This window comes from Falco punctatus (genome assembly GCF_963210335.1).
Source record: "Falco punctatus genome assembly, chromosome: 4".
NCBI lineage: Eukaryota > Metazoa > Chordata > Aves > Falconiformes > Falconidae > Falco > Falco punctatus.
In genome coordinates this window covers 1256123-1275626 of record NC_137583.1, presented here as the reverse complement: position 1 = coordinate 1275626, position 19504 = coordinate 1256123, and the positions used below count along the sequence as shown (strand labels likewise).

Genomic DNA, 19504 nt, shown 5'->3' with positions numbered 1-19504 from the left:
GTGTGGGTGGTGACCCTCAGCCACAGGACCCCAGTCGCTCTGTTAAGAGTGGAAATTGTGAAGAATTACTGCAAACCAGATCCTGAGCGACTAATGCAAAATCTTAAAGCTCAGCAGCCATTCGGGCTCTTCCTCGTGATCTCCAAACAAGCCGGGGCTTCGGTCTTTGTGGGAGTCCCAGGCACACAGGGGAGGGATGGGGAAGGCGACGGGCTCCTGGGGATGAGCAGTAAGCAGATGAGCAGAAAAGGGAGCAGTGAGGTGGCACGAGGTCTGCAGGAGCAAGCTGGTGCTCTCAAGTCCGGACGTCATTCACGCACAAAGCGGAAAGAAGCGGGACCCTGACGGGGCATCATTTTCGGCAGCACTGGAGGGAAGTGGGGAATTTGGGAGCGGAGCAGTAGCTGCCGCTCAGGCTGTCCTGCACCCGGGTGTACCGGGCACCTGGGTGTGCTGAAAATGGGCACCCACAGGGTGTCACTCCCAAACAAAATAGGAGGGAGCCTCTCAGCTACCAACTGCAGGAGCTCTTGAGCTGATTTTATTCATTACAGAGTGGGTACATCCATCTTACTGAAAACCTGTTAACAGCTGATGATACGTAATTAATTAGAAGATAATAAAACAGATGATAAAACAGATAAGAGCAGCTTCCTGTGGACAGATGGACCTCACTAAATAATGTATGTTCCTTGGCTTAGCTCCGTGCTCGCTTGCTTGTAGTCAGCGTGATGTGCATATGTGAAAGGAGAGGCAACACAGCGCTTCTCCTTGTAGGGCTCAAGTCACGAACAAGAGAGGAGCAGGAACAGGCTGCAGTGAAAAGAGGGGAAAAAATTAATTTAAAAAATCTAATTGTAGGATGCATCCATCTCCAACCAAGAGAAATCCTTTTTCTCTCCATGGAGGTAGATCTACCTCCCATTAGTTATATTAATCATAGAAATACTTGATTTATTGGCTTCTGTTATTTTGAGGACCATAGTAAATGATTATGGGAGATCAGGATTTTTTCTTGTGCCTTTGGATGCTGGAACAGTACCGCGTTACTCACAGAAGTGCGGGATTTCAAGGGGATGTGCTGTGTGTGGCTTGAAAATGCCATTCACCTGGACTGAAGAGAGTATCCCAGTACCAGCCCATGGAAAATCAAAGTAATCCCTGCATTTGATGTTAGCTTAATTCCTGTTAATTCTGCTTCCCAAGATAACCCAGTGAGTGCCTCTATGTATTCCCATGAAGGTATGTGTGTATGTAAACATATACATAGGCATGATGTCTGCCCATGTTGTGCATCAGCCAGGGGATATCCAGGATTAGGGAATGTGGAGGAGCCCTCCACTGAGGTTGGGATGAGGTGACTGAAATGAGGTGGTTGAACTGGAACAGATAAATAGAGTGAGAAGCTAAAAGCATTAAAAAGAAGCACCAAGCCAGAAGATGTCATATTCTCATAGGAAAACAGCAGCACAGGTGGTGATGTAGAAACCCTGACTATTTATCATTGACACAGTGGTTTTAACATCTTGATTATTTTTTAGAAGATGGTCACCTAAAGCCACAGCTGTATTGCAACTACCTTTATATCGTATAATTATTGTGTTTGTATTTCAAAGATTATTCCCAACTGTGCTAGTGCTGTTGCTGTGTTCAGCATGTTGCCTTGCATGCCATCCTGTGGTGATGGATATGACCAGAGATTACAACTTGTTTTTATTGTTTGGAAGGTCCCAGTAAGAGTATTGGAACAGATCACAAGATAAGACCTGTGTTGGGGCATGATGATGTTGTTCACAGGAGGAGGAACAGGGCAAGCTGTAACCAGTACTAAGGCTGATGTGAATGGAAGCGTGCGTGCAAGGAAGCCCGGGAAGAAAAAGCAGAACAAGGGGCTTAAAAGGATGGCCTGTACGGGTAAGGAAGGACACTGCTGCTGGTGGCACTGGTACCAGGCTGTGCTCGGCACAGGGATGTTTTTAGGAACAGGTAACAGCAGCCCTGGGCTTCATATTGGCCGGTTTGGGGGCCCCACAGGGGAAGTGAAGCCCTGTTTGGAGGATGGGAGGCATAGGCAGGGCACTTCTGCTTGGACCCCTGCCCAAGGGAGGACCATCTCTCAGCTCCATCAGCCACAAAGGGCAGTGCAGGAGGCTGCTGTGGACATCTGGGAGTCTCTGGAGTGAGAGTGGCTTTTTCCTCCTTTCCCAATGTAAAGTAAGTAGATAGTCTTTGATTTGCAGTATTTATTCATATTGGTAGATACAGCAGTGATTCAGGACCTTATAAGTGGAACATATTGATGTAAAGAGCTGGAGCTGTGCTTTCTAAAAAGAAGAAAACAGGAAGGTGGGATGAGGGAGGCATTTGTAAAGGGGAAGGAGAGAGAGAATCCAGAGAACGTGCTTCCCTCCGCAGCAGTAACATGCTCCAAGGAGGGAAGAAGCGTGGCTGGAGGCAGGATGGGGCTGAGCGCTGCCCCTCTCCGCTCCAGCACGGCCAAGGAAAGATAGAGGCAATCTGTCCTGCTGCAAGGTGGGAGTGGGACTTTCCTTCTGTGGGTTGAATAAAACAAGTACTGCTCTACCTCAGTTGTGGCTCTCCCCAGATTTTATTCCAAAGAGCAGAAGTGATGCAGCCTTTTGCTAATGTGTGGTTCCTGCTCAGCTCCCCTCGGAGACCCCACAGCAAAGGGGGGGCATGGGCTGCAGGGAGCAGAGCGAGCCCGCAGCAGCAAATGCTCTGCAGAGAATATACACCATGGGGCTGCTTCCCTCCACAGCATGGCACCAAGGGGGTCCATGAAGGCAGTAGCTCATGACTGCTCCTTCTGCACAGCTGCTCTTTGCAGCTCTGGCTGGAGCATGTGAATGTGCCCCAAAAAGCCAGCCTAAGGGCTGGCACAGGGTGAGGTACCTGCTCACCTGCAGCGTGGACCTGGAAGGGCAAAATGCGTTGCTGGGGTAGTGCAGAGACTGAGACCAGAGCTGGCCACATCTTCTTGACCTGGCAGATCCATCTGGACCCTCTCTGAAATTCTTTTACACAGTTTGGCATAGAAAAATATCACATCTCCACCGCCCAGGCACACCCACTCCAATGGTGGCATTAACCTCCCTGTTTTGCTCAAACACAGAGGCAAAACCTGATGCCCCACAAACTGGGTTTCTACCACTCAGCTGCAAGTAAACTCAAAACCCAGCCTCTGAGGATTTCTCGCCTGATATCACAAGTGCAGCCACTGCGGGACACCAGGGACGTTGCACACTCGTACCAGTACGGCTGGACTTGGCACTCGGGCAAATCATCAACAGGCACGAGTGGGCTACAGTTCTACTGGTAAAATCCTTAGGAGTTAACATTGCAGTTGGCTGGTTTTTATGTTGTTCCAAAAAAATACATAGGTCTTCTCTTTGTTTGAAATGAAAGAGTAAGAAAAATGTGTAGGTACCTCTAAGTTAGATATAGGAATATACCAGACAAGTATCACGAGCAGTTTTACTCATTCAGTGTTTTAAGACAAGAAGAGCAAGAGTTCAATGTTCAGAGGAGGTTGTTGCTCAAATCATGCCCCCATTTTTATGTAGGTTATTCTGTATTTATCCATACACATACAAGAAAAAACATTCTTTATTCCTTGTGCTGAGGGGGCAGGGGCTGGGGGGGTGGCATTATGCTTTCAAATGTCAACAAGTATAACCTTTGTGAAACTGCAGTTTCACAGGCTTCCATCCAGTAGCACACAGATTCAGAGGAAGATGAATGACACTAGAGTAAGTCGCGTAATGACTGGAATAGCAGAGACGAGCACCGACATGAGCCCTTGTCCAAATTCTAAATGGAATTTTTTTGCCAGCACCTTTAGAAGAGGGTATTGGTTTGGTCAAACTGCCGCTGGGGTGTGTGTGGGGAAGGGTTGAATGGGACAAGATGTCACCATGCTGACCCACAGCATGACCACGGGTAAAATAGTGCTGGCCCAGGGAACTAACACCATGGGAAAAAACTTCCCTACAGCAACGGGCAGCCGAGAGGACACGCACCTTCTGCAATAACCACCCCGTGTGCAGGGTCCTGCTGCTGCAGTGCATCCCCCGATGCGTGCTGCAGACCACCCTGGGCATGACATTGTCCACCAACTCACTCTGCTGCTTCCCTCCGCCCTTGGGGAGGGCCATGCGCTGCTGGAAGGGGAATAAGTTGTGCTGGTTACTCCCAGCAGAAGAAAAATACAGAAGCAGTTGATAGGACCAGGGGCAATGGTTTTGAACTAAAAGAGGGGAGATTCAGACTAGATATAGGAAGGAAATTTTTTACAATGAGGGTGGTGAAACACTGGCCCATGTTGCCCAGAAAGGTGGTAGGTGTCCCATCCCTGGAAACATTCAGGCTCAGACTGGAACAGGGCTTTGAGCAACCTGATCCAGTTGAAGATGTCCCTGCTCACTGCAGGGGGAGTTGGACTAGGTGACCTTTAAAGGTCCCTTCCAACCCAAACCATAGTATGATTCTATAGCATTTCCAGTCGTGGAGCAGGGCTCTAGAGCTTGCCATGATTGTGCTGGCAAGTATCCAGCGTCTGCTTCTTCCACCATGGCAGACGGGCCTGGTCCTGTCCTTGGGAAGCTGAAGCGGATCAGAACACAATGGCCAACCAAGCCGTACACTGTGCCACCGCAAGCACTTCTCATCCCCTCCAGGAGCAGGGTTCTGCTCCATGCATGTGTTGCTCAGCCCATTTGCAGCCTGGAGGAGGCCAGTCCCATCCAGCTGTTAGAGTGCACCTCCTTGGATGTGCTGCAGGGAAGCTGGGGAATGAGAGCATGACACCCTCAGGGGACAGAGTCCCCCACCCCACACAATGGAAGGATGGGCTGGTCCAGAAATAGCAGAGAGCTGGTTAACAGCTTGAAGCTCACCCCCTGGAGCTGCCTCCAGCCTTACAGACAGCCCTGCTGCAGACAGCCTGAGTGAGCAGCTCCTGCTCCTGTGCCTATCTGCCCACATACGTGTGATTCCACACTGCATCATGCCAGGCTTGATCCAGAGGGAGGAAGAGGATTGGGCTGAGGAGCTGGAGTGCCTGTGTTGGGGTGGTTTGGATTCCCATCAAGGAGGGACAGCAAGAGCAGGGTGGCCCCAGCGCAGGCAGTACCCTCGCTCACCAGAGTGCAGACCCCCTGGGCAGGGCCAGTGTGGTGGCAGTGACAGGCGCCACTTGCAAGCTGGTGACAAAGCTGCCTGTAACGCTGGTCCCAGGTCCATCCAGGAGAGCAGCCTGGACCCGCAGCACACCTGGGAGAGCACTCGCTGCCCAGGCCTGGCCTTAAATGGAGCCCCCAGCCCAATGGCCAGCAGATGGGTGGGCAGGGGCTCACCTGAGGCCAGTTAGTGCCACCAGGGCCCTGGCACCCTCCCTAGCCCCACTGGGATCTGAGGCAGCTCCCTTGGGTCCCTCCTATTGCTGGGGCTCTGGAGAGGGGCCAGGCAGCTCTCGGCACTGGGCAGTTAGACTGTGACGTCCCTTTTCTCCGAAGCCCTGCTGGGGTGTGCCTGCTCTGGCAGGTTAGTTTGGCTCTGGGGTGCACTTTTGAAACCGATCTCCCTACGTTCCCCTTTGCTGTGCTTTGGATTGCATCCTGGAGAGCTCAGGCTTGGGAGAGCGGCAGCTGGGTTCCTTTCAGATGAAACCAGATGTGCTCCAGGAACGCACCTCGCTCCCCAGCTGATGGGCGTTCAGGCTACAGCATCAGCCCAGGGCTTGTCCGGAGCAAAAATCCCTTGTAGATGTACGTGGTCCATAGGCTGGTCCTTGGCGGTGCAGGCCTGCTCCGGCTGCGGTGCACAGCCACCGCACCCGAACCCTCCAGATTTCCCTTCCCGCAGCATCTCTCTCCCGGCCGGAGCCTCCCCCCGCGGCAGCAGCGAGGACGGTGCCCGCTCGCCCGCTGCATCCCGGCTTCCCAGCGCGCGGGGAAAGCGCGAGCGGCGCATCCCGGGGCCGCCCGGCTGCCGCGGCGGGAGGGCCAGTGGCCGGCGGGCCCGGGGCGGGCCCGGTGCGGACCCGGTGCCGGCTCGGGGCGGACCCGGTGTGGGCTCAGCGCGGCCCCGGTGCGGCCCCGGCGAGGAGCCGGTGCGGAGCCGGTGCGGACGGCGGCACCGCTAGGGGGCAATGGCTGCGCAGCGGGGCCGGCAGGCGGCCGCGGCCCGGGGGCTCGCCGGCAGCCGGGGCTGGCTTCTGGATGAAGGGCTGTCCCGGGCTGCCCCCCGGCTCCTCCCGGCTGCCCCCGGCTCCTCCCGCCTGCCCCCGGCTCCGGGTGCCTCGGGGCTGCCGGGGACAAGGCGCTGGAGGCTGCTGGGCTGGCAGGGGTGGGCGCAGCACCGCGGAGACCCCGCGGGCTCCTGGGCTCGGTGAGTAGCGGAGAAATGGGGTTGCGGTTCCCACGAGGGCCGGGCCGGGCAGCCTCCCCCGCCGCGGAGAGCCGGCAGGAGGGCCCCGGCCCCGCTGGGGGCTCGGTGGGGCGGTGGGACACGCAGCTGCCCCGCAGCCGCCCGCTCCGTCCCGCTCCATCCCGCTCCATCCCGCTCCGTCCCGCTCCATCCCGCTCCATCCCGCTCCATCCCGCTCCATCCCGCCCCGTCCCGCTCCGTCCCGCTCCATCCCGCTCCATCCCGCTCCATCCCGCTCCGTCCCGCTCCGTCCCCTCCATCCCGCTCCGTCCCCCTCCGTCCCCTCTGTCCCCCTCCATCCCGCTCCGTTCCGCTCTGTCCCACTCCGTCCCCGCTCCCAGGCGCGCGGAGCCGAGCCTGCCACTCGCTTTGCCGCGGGTGCAATAGGAAGTTTGTGCAATGACCTTTCTGGTCCCATCTAGCAATGCCTGAACTGGGCTCCCAGGGGTTTTGTTGTGTTGCTGCTGTGGCAGGGCTCTCACTCCCCAGAGCTGGTTCTACTGGGGCTTCTTGAACCTGCTGCTCTGCTTGGCCGAGGTGGTTTAACAGACCCAAATCTCATTTTGGGTGGATCATCACTGAACGCCCAGCCCGTGCTGGGGGCTCCTCACTGCTCAAGGAGAGCTCTGTCGGATTTCCCACACACCCCCAAGTAAAAATCAATCTTTTGCCTCCAAGAGGTTGTGACAGCCTTGATCTGAGGAGAAAAGATAGCCTCCCTGGTCCATCAGGGAATTGTCCTCTGCTTGGGCTTCATGAAATCTGTCAGGACAGAGCAACTGTGCTTCTTCAACCCCCCTCTCTGCAATGCCTCAGCCCTCCGAAACCTCAGGCCGTACAGTATAGCAGGCAGAAAAGAAACAAAGCGTGGAAAATGCTGGGTGCTCTCCAAAGGAGTCCTTTAAGTAAGGTTCCTTCTACTTGGAAGCATCGCAGAGCCTGGGTGCAGATAGCCGGAGCCGGGCACCTTACATCCCTCGAGCGGCTTGAAAGTAACCAGGGCAGGTTTCAGTGCGATGGGTTGTGACATTCAGGTTGAGCGTGGGAGGGAGAAGCCTCAGTGCTTGTGTCTAGAAAAAAAACAAACCAAAGCACTTGATGAAATTAAATTAAGACAAAGAGAGTTTTTTCTTCCTGTCCTTGAAATAAGACTGCCTCTGGCGTAAGTGCGCGGCAGCCTGGCCAAGGGATGCACTGTCCACAGGGAATCATCAGGAGGCATTGCACGGGCAGCTGCAGCTGCGCTTTGGTAAGCCCTGAGCCCCAGGTTGCTGCCATGGCTGCATTTAGCCGAGCACTTTATTGCCCATAAGGACCCACTGCATTAATCTGGCTGCCGGGCACTGGTGTGAAATTTCTGCTAAGCTGGGAACCAGCAGTTTTTGATGCAGCTGTGTGCACAGGAGAGGAGGGGAAAGTGCTCTAGAAGATCTGGTCACAGAGTTGCAGCTACCCCACACACATGCTGGCCACGCGACCCATGCACAAGCCATGGGGAGCTTTCTCTTTGCCAAGCGGAGCGTGTCCCAATTTTCTGCCAGCCGCTCCTTGCACAGCCTTCAAAGGGAAGGGGGTCTGGCAGCCCTGATGGGTCACTGACTTGACATGATGGGTTGCTAGAACATACAGATTTCTCCTGCAGAGTTAACGGTATTGAAAACAACAGAGACAAATCCACCCTTGTGATTTATGAGCTGGGGATAGGGAAGTCAATCTGAAAGCCAGGGCAGAGATATCAGCTCTATAAGAAATATGGGAAGAATTCATCCCTAATCTAATCTCACTGAATTCCACAAGGGTGCAAGACAGGGATCATTTGCTCTGGTTCCTTAGGTTGAGAATTAAACAGGAAACCCCCAAGGATGTGAGTTGTTCTCCCAAATACCAATGTGCTTATGCGTGGAGGATGCAGACGGGTTGCCATGGTCCAAGCCATCACGTCCGGCTCAATAAGAGGTGATGCCAGGCTGTGGGGCTGCCAGGCAGCGGCATCCAGCAGCACCAAACTCAAGCAGAGGGAGCGGGAGCCAAGCCTGGGTCCTCGGCAGGACTCGCTGCTAACGATGCTCTTTGCCAAACCGAGCCCTTGAGCCAGCAGGGCTGGCAGATGTTCCTGCTGGTGAGGGTTTCTGGCTGCCTCGCTCTCTGCTGTGCTCCTGTGACACCCTCTTAGGAGCTGTTTACAGCAAGGATGAAGATTTATTGTAAACCTTGGCTCCTGGTCTCTCAGTGCTGCCTCTTGCTCCAAGTTTGGTCTATCCGCCCTCCAGCTGGGATTACAGGGAGAGGCGGCTTTGAGAGCGCGGGGTAATTAGGTCTCTACAGGCACTCGCTCATGCAGTTAAAAAACTGCTGTTGAAAGCAAAGGCAGACATAGAAATCAGTTAGCTGAGTAACCTCCTGGCCCAAGGGGCAGCTTGGAATGGCTTTTGGATGGGGAATGGGGGGACAGACCCAGCCTCACCCACCCTCTTTGAGGAGCCCTGCTCAGGAGACCCCCCTCCACCCAGCTGGGGTTGGCAAGGAGCTCCTGCAGAAGGTGGGCTGCAGTGGGAAAGAGTGAAAATGGTGTTACCTGTTCTGGACTGGGTCTCCAGCCTTGGTTCTCCCTGGTCCCTGCGAGCTGCCTGTCACCTCCCCACCTATTTCTCACTTCTGCCCCGCTTACAGGAGCGGGCTGCACCCTCTCCGATTCTTTTTTCCTGGGGGAACTGAAGCACAGAATGGCAAAACGACCAGTGTAAGGTTGTAGGGCTGGGCTCACAGGGCAGGGGTCCAAGTCATTCTGCCTCCCTGAAAACTAGATTATCCCCAATCACAGCATAAAACCCCAGCGCCTGCTTGTAGCTAGATGCCAAGGAACGAGTGATTTCATGGTACCCAGGAGAGAGCACTCCATATTCCCAGCAAAAAATAAGCCTTTATTATTCCCCAGTGTGGACACTGTAGGATATTTGGGCTCTGCCGTCTCCACACTCAGTGACCCCATGTGCCCCCTGATCCATGCCCGGCTCCACTGTACCTGCAGGCATGCCACACGCATGCTCCAGGCTAGCACCGCCCAGCTCCGCCAGCGGGATGGCACGGCATGGAGCGCAATTGTTGCCAACATCACCCCCAGTTGACTTGGGAGCCTGCCCAGGATACGCTTTCCCTAAAACAATGCCATTCACAAGCACACGGCCATGTGGGCTTATTGTTCTTGTCTAGCACGCTGGCGAGCTGCCATTTATTGTGTGCAGGAGCTACTCTGCTTCTCCCACCGTTGAGTCCAGGTTTATTTCCCCGTTTTCCAGGAGGAGACCACGGGGTGGGGGGAAAAGCTTTCGGTTTCAATCTGTCCATTGTCCACTGAGAAAAGCTGGTCTTCCCACAGTGCACGCTCCCACGCAGGCGGGTGCTGGCAGCTCTGCCACCGTGTGCTGGAGCGACACGCTGGCTCATGCACGGGCAGTGATGGAGTCGGGCTTCGTGCTGAGCTGCTCTGTGCTGTAGGAGGATAAAGTATTATTTGGAGGGAGATGGGACACTTGTGGTCAATCCCTGTCCTGCTATGGTTCCCGTTTGGCCACAGGCAGGTCACTTGGTCCATCTGTGCCTCAGCTCCACACTGGAATAACGGCAGCCACAGTGGCCTTCCACAGCGGGATGCTGTGCAGATGAGTACGTGGAGGACTGAGGGGCCTTCACATGAAATAGGCGTTGGACAGGAAGGATGTGTCCCGGGAGCAGCACTTGGGTGTGCTGCATGGTGGTGGCTGCTCCTGGGCTGGACTGGCCAGCTGGGGATACTGGCACAGGGGGCTGTGCTGTGAGGAGGTGCCTCTGCTTGTGACCATCCACTGGGCTGAGTTATCTCTGTTTTGGCTGGCCAGTTAAATGACTGCAGCAAGGGGAGCCATCTGCCTTAGAGCGTGCTGCTGCCAGCAGTCACCCCGGTTTCCCTCACACAAAAGCTACGGCAGCCACCTGACCTGCCTCAACCCCTGACAGATGTGCCTTCATCTTCAGCCTAGCCTGGCGCTGACCTGGTGTCTCCTGGGGAAGGATGAATGAGCAGCCAGCTGGGGTGAACGGCCCAACATCCATCTACAGTGTCTCTGCTGGTCATTGATCCTAGGAAATACCCTGCACAGAAGCTGCAGTCTTGCTCCAGACAGCTCCCTTTGCTGTAGCGGAGCTGCTGAGGTGGGGACACAAGGGTGCTCAGCCGCTCGGGAGCTCACTGACAGGCAAAGCTGTGGCTCCGGCTCCCTGCGCAGCATGCCAGAGCAAAGGGCAGCCCGCAGAGGAGGCTGCCGGAGCATGGTGCTCTGCAGGGGTCCGAGGCTTGCAAGCCAGAGAGTTTACCCAGCAATCCAGGCTGTAATTACCAAGGAGCCCAGCCAAGACGCTCTGAGAAGCAGCAGATAACAGTGCAGGCACCCTCCCTCCTCATTAAAATACTTTCTCCAGCAAAGCCCCCCACGCTTGCCCAGCCTGTTCCAATTAGCGGAGCAGGCTGGGGAGAGCAGAAAGCAGGGCTCCCGTTGATGAAAAGAAAACACTGTGGAGCTTTCAAGTGTCAGGGGAGGCGGGCGGCCCCGGCTGGGACAGCGAGAGGCCCTGGGAGTGCGGCCGGCAGCCGTGCTGCTGGCTGCTGGCAGTGGTGGAACGGATGGTCGGGGTCACTGAGCTGCGGAGCAGGTGCTTCACAGCCAGCTCCTGCTGGAATGGCCCTGGGGTTACAGCTGGGGGAACGTGGCGAAGCCAACAGCTCTTTGAGAGGTGCTGAGCATCCCTGCCCGATAGGTCTGGAGGTGGGAAGCAGTAATCCCACTGTGAATGAAGAAAATGTGTGTTATGAATTGTGCAGCTTTGTTGCAAAATGCCTTGGCAGCTTAAGGTAGAGGTGGGCTCTGGCTTGGGAGTGCTGGGAAAGGCTGTAGCCTGCCTGTCCAGGGAGTGGGGGTGCTTCTGCGCTCCCCAGGGCTGGTTGTCTCATGAGACACCTCTAGGGAGGGAGCTGTCCCCAGCCCTGGCTCTCTGCCGGGTGCTTCAGAGAGGCCCCCGAGGCTGTTAGGTTGTGCCCACCAGCACCCTGACCAAACCCACCACTTCTTTCCCAGGGGGTACCGAAGGACCAGAGCCCGTGACGCTTGGTGATGGCTGAGCCTGCCTGGCTGCAGCTGGTGGCCCAGAGCTGGTAAGCTCTGTATGAAAACCCTGGTGTCATCCAGCTCCTCTCCCTGGCCGAGGCTTTTCAGCCAGCCTGGGGCCAGAAGCATTAGCAAACCTGTCCCGGCTAGGGTCTCCTCTAAACTCCTGGCCGGGGAGCCCCTGCCGGGTTTTAGCACACGCGTGATTCACCCAGATCCAGCCTGGAAAATCTGAAGCCCAGAAAAGGGCTCCTGAGCAGGGCAGAGCTCCCCGAGCCTCCCGAGGGCTGTATTGAATGTCAGGCCATGTGGCGGACAGGTGACAAGGGTGGGTGTCAGCCGGCGCAGCACCGCGGTATAAATGGCTCCGAGGAATGTGGCGCTGCCCCTGGGGACCCCGGGGCTTTGGGGGGCCGGCGCGGTGGGCGGGCAGAGCGCAGGCTCTGCGCTACCTTATTTGGGTACTTCTGCTCCAGCACAATGCCAGCGGGTGGCAAGACCCCTCCCAAATGTGAAAGAATTTTAAGCTTCTCAATTGCATTAGGAGGAAGGTTGGGAGTTCAATATGCCAAGTCAGTCCAGGGTTTAACACAAGTTAGTCTGGAGTTGAATACACTGAGTCAGTCCTGGCTGGGCTGAGGGGAGCTGTGCGCCTGCTGCCCAGCGCGAGACACGCTTGCTCCGCACTTGTCTCACCTCCTTGACCCTCCACTTTGCCTGGAGAGGAGCCCAGCTGTCTCCCTCCAAATTTGCCTCTGTGCCACTGCCAGCTGCCGGCCTGCGGTGGTTTGGCCGCTCTGGGAGCCCTGGGCTGGGCAGCATCCCGCAGCCACCCGCCTGGGCTGGGACTTGGCAGCAGCACTTGGCACTGCTCTGTGCCGGGGTGCAGGCACAACAGCTGTGAAGAGGTGGGCAAGTGCGGTGCAGGTATGGCAAGGAGAGAGCTGGAGGGTGCGCAGGGCCCCAGGAAGTCCCTAGGCTTTCCCTGAGGTGTATTTGCCTGGACTCAGTGGTCCGGTGGCACTGGAAGCTGCCGGTACTCTGGTAGCATTTTCGGTGAGAGGAGACTTGCAAGGTGCAATTGCACTGCATCTCCATCTGATTTTCTCTGCACATTGGGCCCGCTACCTGCCTGCTGCTGGATGCCCTTGGGATTAATTAGAAAGAGGAATGGCGGAGGTTACTTGGCTGGCACTACTTGGCTCAAGCGGCAGAGTCAGAACACCGAAAAGCCCTTCAGGAGCCACTGGCTGAAAGCACAAGCCAATCCAGCCCATCACCGTGCAGTGAGGCAAGGCCAGCTGCTGGGCCACCTCCCTGGCCTGATGCCCGAGAGCCAAGCCAGAGCAGGCTTCACCTCTCCCAGCAGCAAGGGAAAGGTAGGGGCTGAGCCAGCGGCCCCCTGAGAACGGGATTAGCAGGACGTTCAGTGAAGCCAGCTCCTTATCCCTTCATAAACAGTTAATATCCTGGCTGGGCTTGGGCTTGGTAGTTCCCCATTCGCTTTTAAAGGACGTGGTCCCAACCGCAGTGTGCCTTAAGCTGCTGAAACTTCAGGGAGACCAGCACTGCCGGAGGAGATGCTGTCCCTGCCCCTCCCGACATACGGCCCTACCCCCCCACAGGCACGCTCCCACCCTCCAGGCTGCTGCGCGGAGGGCTCGGCGGGGGCCACGGTGCCGGCGGGACCCACCACCCGGGATGGACTCACTTTGGCAGCGCCGCGGGGAGGGGGCAAGCCAGCTGCAGCGCCGAAGGTCCCTGCTCGTGCTGCAGCGCAGCAGGCGGGCGCTTCGTGTGGCATGCCGGGGCTGAGGGTCCGGCAATGTTTACACATCGGCACACAGAAAAAGGAAGTAAGGGGGGAAAGTGCTCATGCTCGGTGGGGTCAGCACAGGCAGTGAGGTCCCCTGACACCACCCAGGCCACAGGGCTGTCCCTGCCCCATCGCCGTTATCAGCCGGTGCCCATTCGTGAGGAGCCCCGCTGCCTGGCAGGGGGACGTGCCGAGGGCGCGGTGTCCCGGCAGCACTGGGACCCGTCCCCCCTGCTTGCGGCGCCTGGCACGCTTCAGCAGTGGTGGTTGGCAAGGAAGGATGGTCTGGGGATAATTGCAACCACGGGCTTTAATCTCAGGAGGCGGGAGCATAGGAGGCTGTCGGGAGATGTCCCGGCTGGAAGGCAGCCTGCTGGCCAGCCTTGTCGCGTGGTGGCAGAGGAATGCGGGTGAAGCTTGAGCAACCTCAGCCTTCTGCTGCTGCTCAACAGTTCCTCGCTTCAGACCCTCCAAAACTGGCTCCCCCTTGATCGTCAGGGCTCTGTGTAGGCACGTGTGACTTGTGTTACTGAGGGATTCGCTGAAATCCTGCCATTTCACAGGGCGCACCATGGTGCCCCGATGCCACCTGGGCTCCAACGCTGCGTTTTGTGGTCCCAGGTCTGGTGTCAGGCTGCAGGAGCAGCGCATCCCCCTTCCACAAGCAGCTCAGCACTACAGGCTTCCCTGGTGCTGCTCCTGCCCCAGCCAGGCAGCTCCAGGAGAAGGAGGGAGGGAGCCAAGCGCCCACCCTGGTGGCTTTGTCCTCCTGGTTTGAGAAGGACAACAGCTGCCTCTCCCTGCAGCTGCCAGGGCATCCATCATCCTGCGTAGGATGGAGAGGAACAACCGGGGCCCTGGCCTGAGCAGGGAGAGTTTCAGTGCCTGCATGGGCAGGAAGGGGGGCAGGCAGTGCGTTAGGAAGAGGGACAGTGGTGGGCAGAGGTGCATGCCAAGGCGCACGTCCTGCAGCTCCAGCTGTGCACACTCCCCGCACACCTGGTCCTGCGCAGGGTGCGGTGTGCAGCTGTCCTGTCTGCAGGACCTGGCTTTGCCCCTCAGTTTCTTTGCCGGGGTGAAGGTCCTTTCTCTCAGCTTCTCAAAGTGGTGGAGAGGGGACCACGCACCCCCAGGGCTTCTGCTGGGGGCAGCGGGACAGGCTCAGGAGAGCGGGGCTGGGGTCTGGAAGCCAGGTCTTGGGTGCTTGGCAGCCTCGGGCAGCACCAGCCCCATGGAGGGGGTCTCAGCTCCATGAGGCTCTCCCCTCTCACAGCGCAACGTTTCTATTCCCCCGTGGCGAGGGTCACTGCGGTTGAATGTTGACATGGGGTGCGGCCCCTCTCCCCCTCCCCGCTCCTCTCCCCTGAGGTCCCCCAGCTGCTGGGGACCAGCATTCCCCCGCTGCCCGCGCTCAGCCACCCCGCAGTGTAACTGAAGAAGGCACTAGGCTGCAAATGGTGTGTGGGGATTAGCTGGGACACAATCGGGGCCTGTGAAAGCAGCGCAGCACATGGCGGGCAGCACATGGCGGGCTGCGCTGGGCAGGGAGGCGCACGGGGGCTGCGCGTGGTGCCCAGGGTGGCTGAGGGCTCGGGTTCAGCAGGCTTGTCCTCGGGAGATAATCCATAGCCTGATAAATCCACCGCGGGGGCCCTTCCCCCTCTGAAATTTGGGCTGTTTTACACTATTCACACAGCAAATAGGCATTGTCAGGAGGAAATTGGTGCTTTCACGGATAAACAATTCCCTCCCACACCCGCATGTCTCAAACAAGAGGGATTTGTCTCTTCCCTGTGCTGCTCCATCTCTGCAGGCCCTTCCAGAGGTCTTTGTCTCCAAAGGAAAAATTCAGCTCCATGCCACGGAACAGTGGCCCGAGCTGGCAGCCCAGAGCCTTAAGGCTGTTGGACTTCTGCAGGTCACCGGTGGAGGGGAGGGCATGGGGCGACCACCGGGACCAGGGCATCTGGTGGACTGCTGGCATAGAACCAGCACCGCGATGGCACCAGCCGTGCCACCACCAACACCAAGGTCCTCCTGGTGACTGCCAGCCCCTGGCACAGGGCTGCTGTCACCCATGTCCTCCCCCTCAGGTCCTGCTGTGCCCGGAGTATGAAACCTTAACCCCCAGGCGTTCCCTCGCCCAGCAGCCTGCCCTCATCAGCACTTCCCTCTCCAAACTGAGATGGAAATACTTGCAGCTCCGGACAGTTGATTATTTAAAGCTGTCGGGAGTGTTTAATTTAACCCTGGATTCATCATCCGCAGCTTGTTTCCATCCACGAGACACCCGTGCTCCCCCTCCCAGTGTAAACGCTGCCTCTGCTGAGCTCTTCACCTCTGGGCAGACTTGGGCAGAGGTTGACAGGCAGGGCTGTGGCCCCACCGCGTGCTCCCCCGGTGTCCCCGCTCTGGCTGGCACAGCGAGGGATGCCCCTGTGCCAGGGGCTGCGGGCACAGCCGGGCCGCAGAGCTGCTGCGGGGATTTTAGCTGTGTGTCAGGAGATGGACAAGCTGAGTCCCTCACTGCTGCCTGGGCACAGCAAGGGGGGAACCTCGAAGTCTCGGTGAAAGAGTGACATATGGGGAAGCCTTTCTTACTGGAAGTTACCCTCTGACAGTTTTTTTTCTTGCCTTGTCCCCTGCAAGCCCCTCCAGCAAGGTCCTTACCTTTTCTGACCCTGAACCCAGCTCTCCCAGGGCTCTGGGTTCCTCTTGTGTGTGGCTGCAGCTTCTGCCACCATCAAACCTGCCTTTGGCATCCCCAGGGCAAGGAGACAAAGTGCTGATGTGGCCGAGCTGCACATGGGAGTGCGCACGCCTGCCCCAGCCCCACTGCAGGCATGCGGAGCATCCCTAAACCTCACCCCGCAGCCATGCATGAGCGTGTCCTGGAGGCAGGAGCAGTGCCCTGCCTGCCATCCGCAGAATCCCAACCCACCCTGGCATCCTCTGGAGCTCTGGGTCATGAAAGGTTCCTCCCAGGGCTGTCTTAGCCCAAACCTAAGCCTAGCACAGGCCCTGCTTCATTTATAGAAAGCTGCAATTAGAGGCCAGTGTTTTCCCAAGTCCTCCAGCAACACAATGTGCATTGCCAAAGAGAAACAAATCCCCGCCAAGTCCTTGCGATGACCTCCGGATAGCAGTGCTCATTCAGGGCATGGCTGTGAGTCCGCAGGACAGGTCTGGGAGCATCCCCAGCGCAGGAAAGCCACTCGCCATCTCTGCCTGCTGGGAAGGCGCTTGGGGAAGCAAGGGCAGCGCTGCTAGTGGGTGCCCGGTGTGGCTGGTGGGGTTCCTACCTGGGAACCTCCCCCTCCGCAACCAATCTGTCGAGCACTGAGTAATTTCAACCTAGCTAAACCCATCATGTTTGTGATTTTTTTCCCCCTAGGCAGATCTGCTGAAAAGTCTGCCCAGGAAAGGGGTAGATGAGTTGAGAAAGCAGCTCCAAACTACAGAGACAAAAAATGGCACAGACACCATCCTGAGGTCACATCCAGGTCCCAGGGTGGTGCCAGGTCTCCTGGGATGGGAGAAGGCTCGGCAGCAGCAGCAGGTTGTGCTGGCCAGAGCAAGAGCAAGGCAGTGCTGAGGGCAGGGAGCAGGCAGAAGAGGAGCTGTGCTGCGGGGCTGCTGGCCACGGGCTGCTGCTCGCTCCCTGTCTGCCAGGAAGGAGAGAAACCCCAATTCCGCAAGCCCCAAACCTCCTCCCTGAGGAGAGCTGAGCGCTTCTTCTTGTGGAAGACAGAGACCAAGGCAGTGGGAAAGGCTCGGCTGCACTGTCCCTCCTACAGCCCTTCACCGGGACGGCAGAAACCCCCCGCTCCTTGTGCCAAGAGCCTCTGGCCAGGAATGAGCCAAAAAGCTCATTTAATTCTTCCAGCAATGTGACTGGAAGGACCTAATATGCAGGAAGAGGGGGAGTCAGAGCTGCCATTTAGGGACTGGCACATTTATAAATGGGGAAAAAACATCCAAATTGCCTGAACTAATTGTCAGGCCGGCCCCGCTCCCTGCGGGAAGTGTGGGAGCTGGTGGATGAGGCGGTGAAACCCTGTACATCTCTGAGGGGGGATGAATGTAAGACAGTCCTTCCAGCCTGCAGCATCCCAGAGCCAACGGATGCCGGTGGCCTTGGAGAGGTCTGTGGTGAGCGGGCAATTTGCAGAGCTACTGGCCAGAGCGATGTATTGTGTGTGCACACAGCTGCAGCTGATGCTGAAGGGATCACGAAAGTGGCGTTTATAGACAGCGCTCCAAAACATTAATTCCCCCTTCAGTGAAATGGACAAGATTTAACCCCAAGCTGAGATAAGATGAAGATCAGGGTTCTCTCACCAGGGTCTGGCCAAGCACTGAGGTCTGAGCAGATACTTAGCAGGGATGCCCAAGCTCTGGGATCTGTTGGAGGGTGTACTACTCCCCAGGCACTCCTCGCCTCTTCCCTCACGTCAGTCACTTCCACAATGCTCAGATCCAAGCGCTCCCGGGTACCACGTGCTGTAGGCATGCCGACATCACGCCGCACCCCTCCCCTAGGCAGGCTGTAATAGCTGGTCTTCTGAAGTCCCTGGACATGAAACGTGCTGGAGCCCCCCGGGGGATGGCCGGGACAGCCATGAGCAGGTCTCCCAGCCACAGCAGCCTTTCCCAGTACCCAAACTGGCCCTGTGCGCACCAGCTGTTTTGCCAGCTCCCAGAGGTGGAGGGTACAGGGTGTCCCAGTGGGGACAGGCATGGCTCACAGCAAGGGAGATGTTCAGAAATCCTCCTCACCCTACCAGAACCATTGATGACTGGCTGAGGCTGCAAGGACAGCCTCCTTAGCCCCCTGCTTTTCCTCCCAGCCCGGCCAGTTCAGGCTGCGTGAGCTCCTGAAGACGAACCTTGTCTCCCCCCAAGCCTGCGCTCCCCGGGAGGGTGGGCCCCGGCCACCCGGCAGCCTGCAGGTGCTCTGCCCAGATAAACACCGACGAGGCACTCGCGGCGGGTGCCGCAGGGTGCCCAGCCTGTGCTTTGTCACCCTGTCCCGTGCGGCGCTCACTGTGGCACTGACCTTGCCCTGCCACAGGCTGCACCACAGCCCCAGCTCGTTCTGCAGCGCTGTGGGTGTGCAGGGGGCTGGACACTTGCTCTTGGTGGCTCCTCTCTGCCAGGCAGCTGGCCTGACATCTTCTCAGGGACGGAGCCATCACCCCTCGTCCCTCGAGCACCCTTCCCAGCCAGCGGCTGTTGGGACCGGGGTCCTGACCCGCATGCAGCTGGCCACAGTGCAACCTTCCTCCTTCTCTGCTTGCAGCTGGTGGCAAAGGCAGCATCTCGGCGCTGGACAATGGTGCTGTGAGGGTGAGCTGCCCCTTCCCCACTGCTGAGCACCAGAATGCATGCGCCCCCCCGCCACAGCCTGCCCCTCGCTGCACTCCTCTGCCTGCTCCTGCAGCAGCCGGGCAGCAGCCAGGCATGGAAGCAGCATGCCCCGCGCCTTCGCCTCGCCTACAAAGGTAAGGGGGCCACCCAGGCAGATTTCCTTAGGGTCTGCACCTTGCTTGGGAGGGTTGGGAGAGCATCCTGCAGGCAGGGAGTGAAGGGGTGGCCAGGGCTCGGGGGAGGCAGGCAGTAGCCCCACGGCTGTGGCTGCAATGTCTCCATGTGTTTGGCCCTCGGGATGTTCCAGGGATGCACAGCCCTTGAGGGTGCTGCATCGGCGCTGCTGGCATCGGAGAAGGAGCCTGAGAGGGAACATCTCACCCTGGTCCAGCGCAGCACTGGGACCAAAAGGGATGTCTCCCACTCAGACTGGCTCTGGGCATCTTACAGTATGTTCTGGGCTAGAGCTGGACCGGGCAACCCCAGGGGAATGTCCCCTGCCTTCGTGCTTACAGTGCAGTGGGGACACAGCCCCAGGCAGTGCTGCCAGCCCCTTCCCCTGCCTCCCCCCACAGTCTTGCCCCAGCCCAGCCCTCCTGCCTTCACCCCTTCCTTCCTCCAGAGCAGGGACTGATCCACGCTGCAGATCATTACCCTGCTGCGCTTTACCCTTCCCCCCCTGCATCTGTCTTGCCTGTTTAGATTAGGAGTTCCTCAGGGGAGGCACAGTTTG

General features: G+C 57.7%; 1 protein-coding gene across 6 annotated transcripts in view; it reads left to right on the top strand.

Moving 5' to 3' along the window:
* Nucleotides 1-2708: 2708 nt before the first annotated feature.
* Nucleotides 2709-19504, top strand: part of LOC308063894 (semaphorin-3D-like) — a 28837-nt gene continuing 12041 nt past the window's right edge. For 2 of the 6 annotated variants that reach the window (XM_080387506.1, XM_080387503.1), the window contains exons 1-2: nucleotides 6269-6408; nucleotides 18704-18905. In XM_080387506.1, coding sequence (XP_080243632.1) covers nucleotides 18785-18905 — 121 coding nt within the window. In that variant the 5' untranslated portion in view covers nucleotides 6269-6408; nucleotides 18704-18784. Of the gene's footprint in view, nucleotides 6409-6656; nucleotides 18906-19504 lie in introns of those variants that run through there. The other 4 variants (XM_080387501.1, XM_080387502.1, XM_080387504.1 and 1 more) reach the window with 4 other exon arrangements.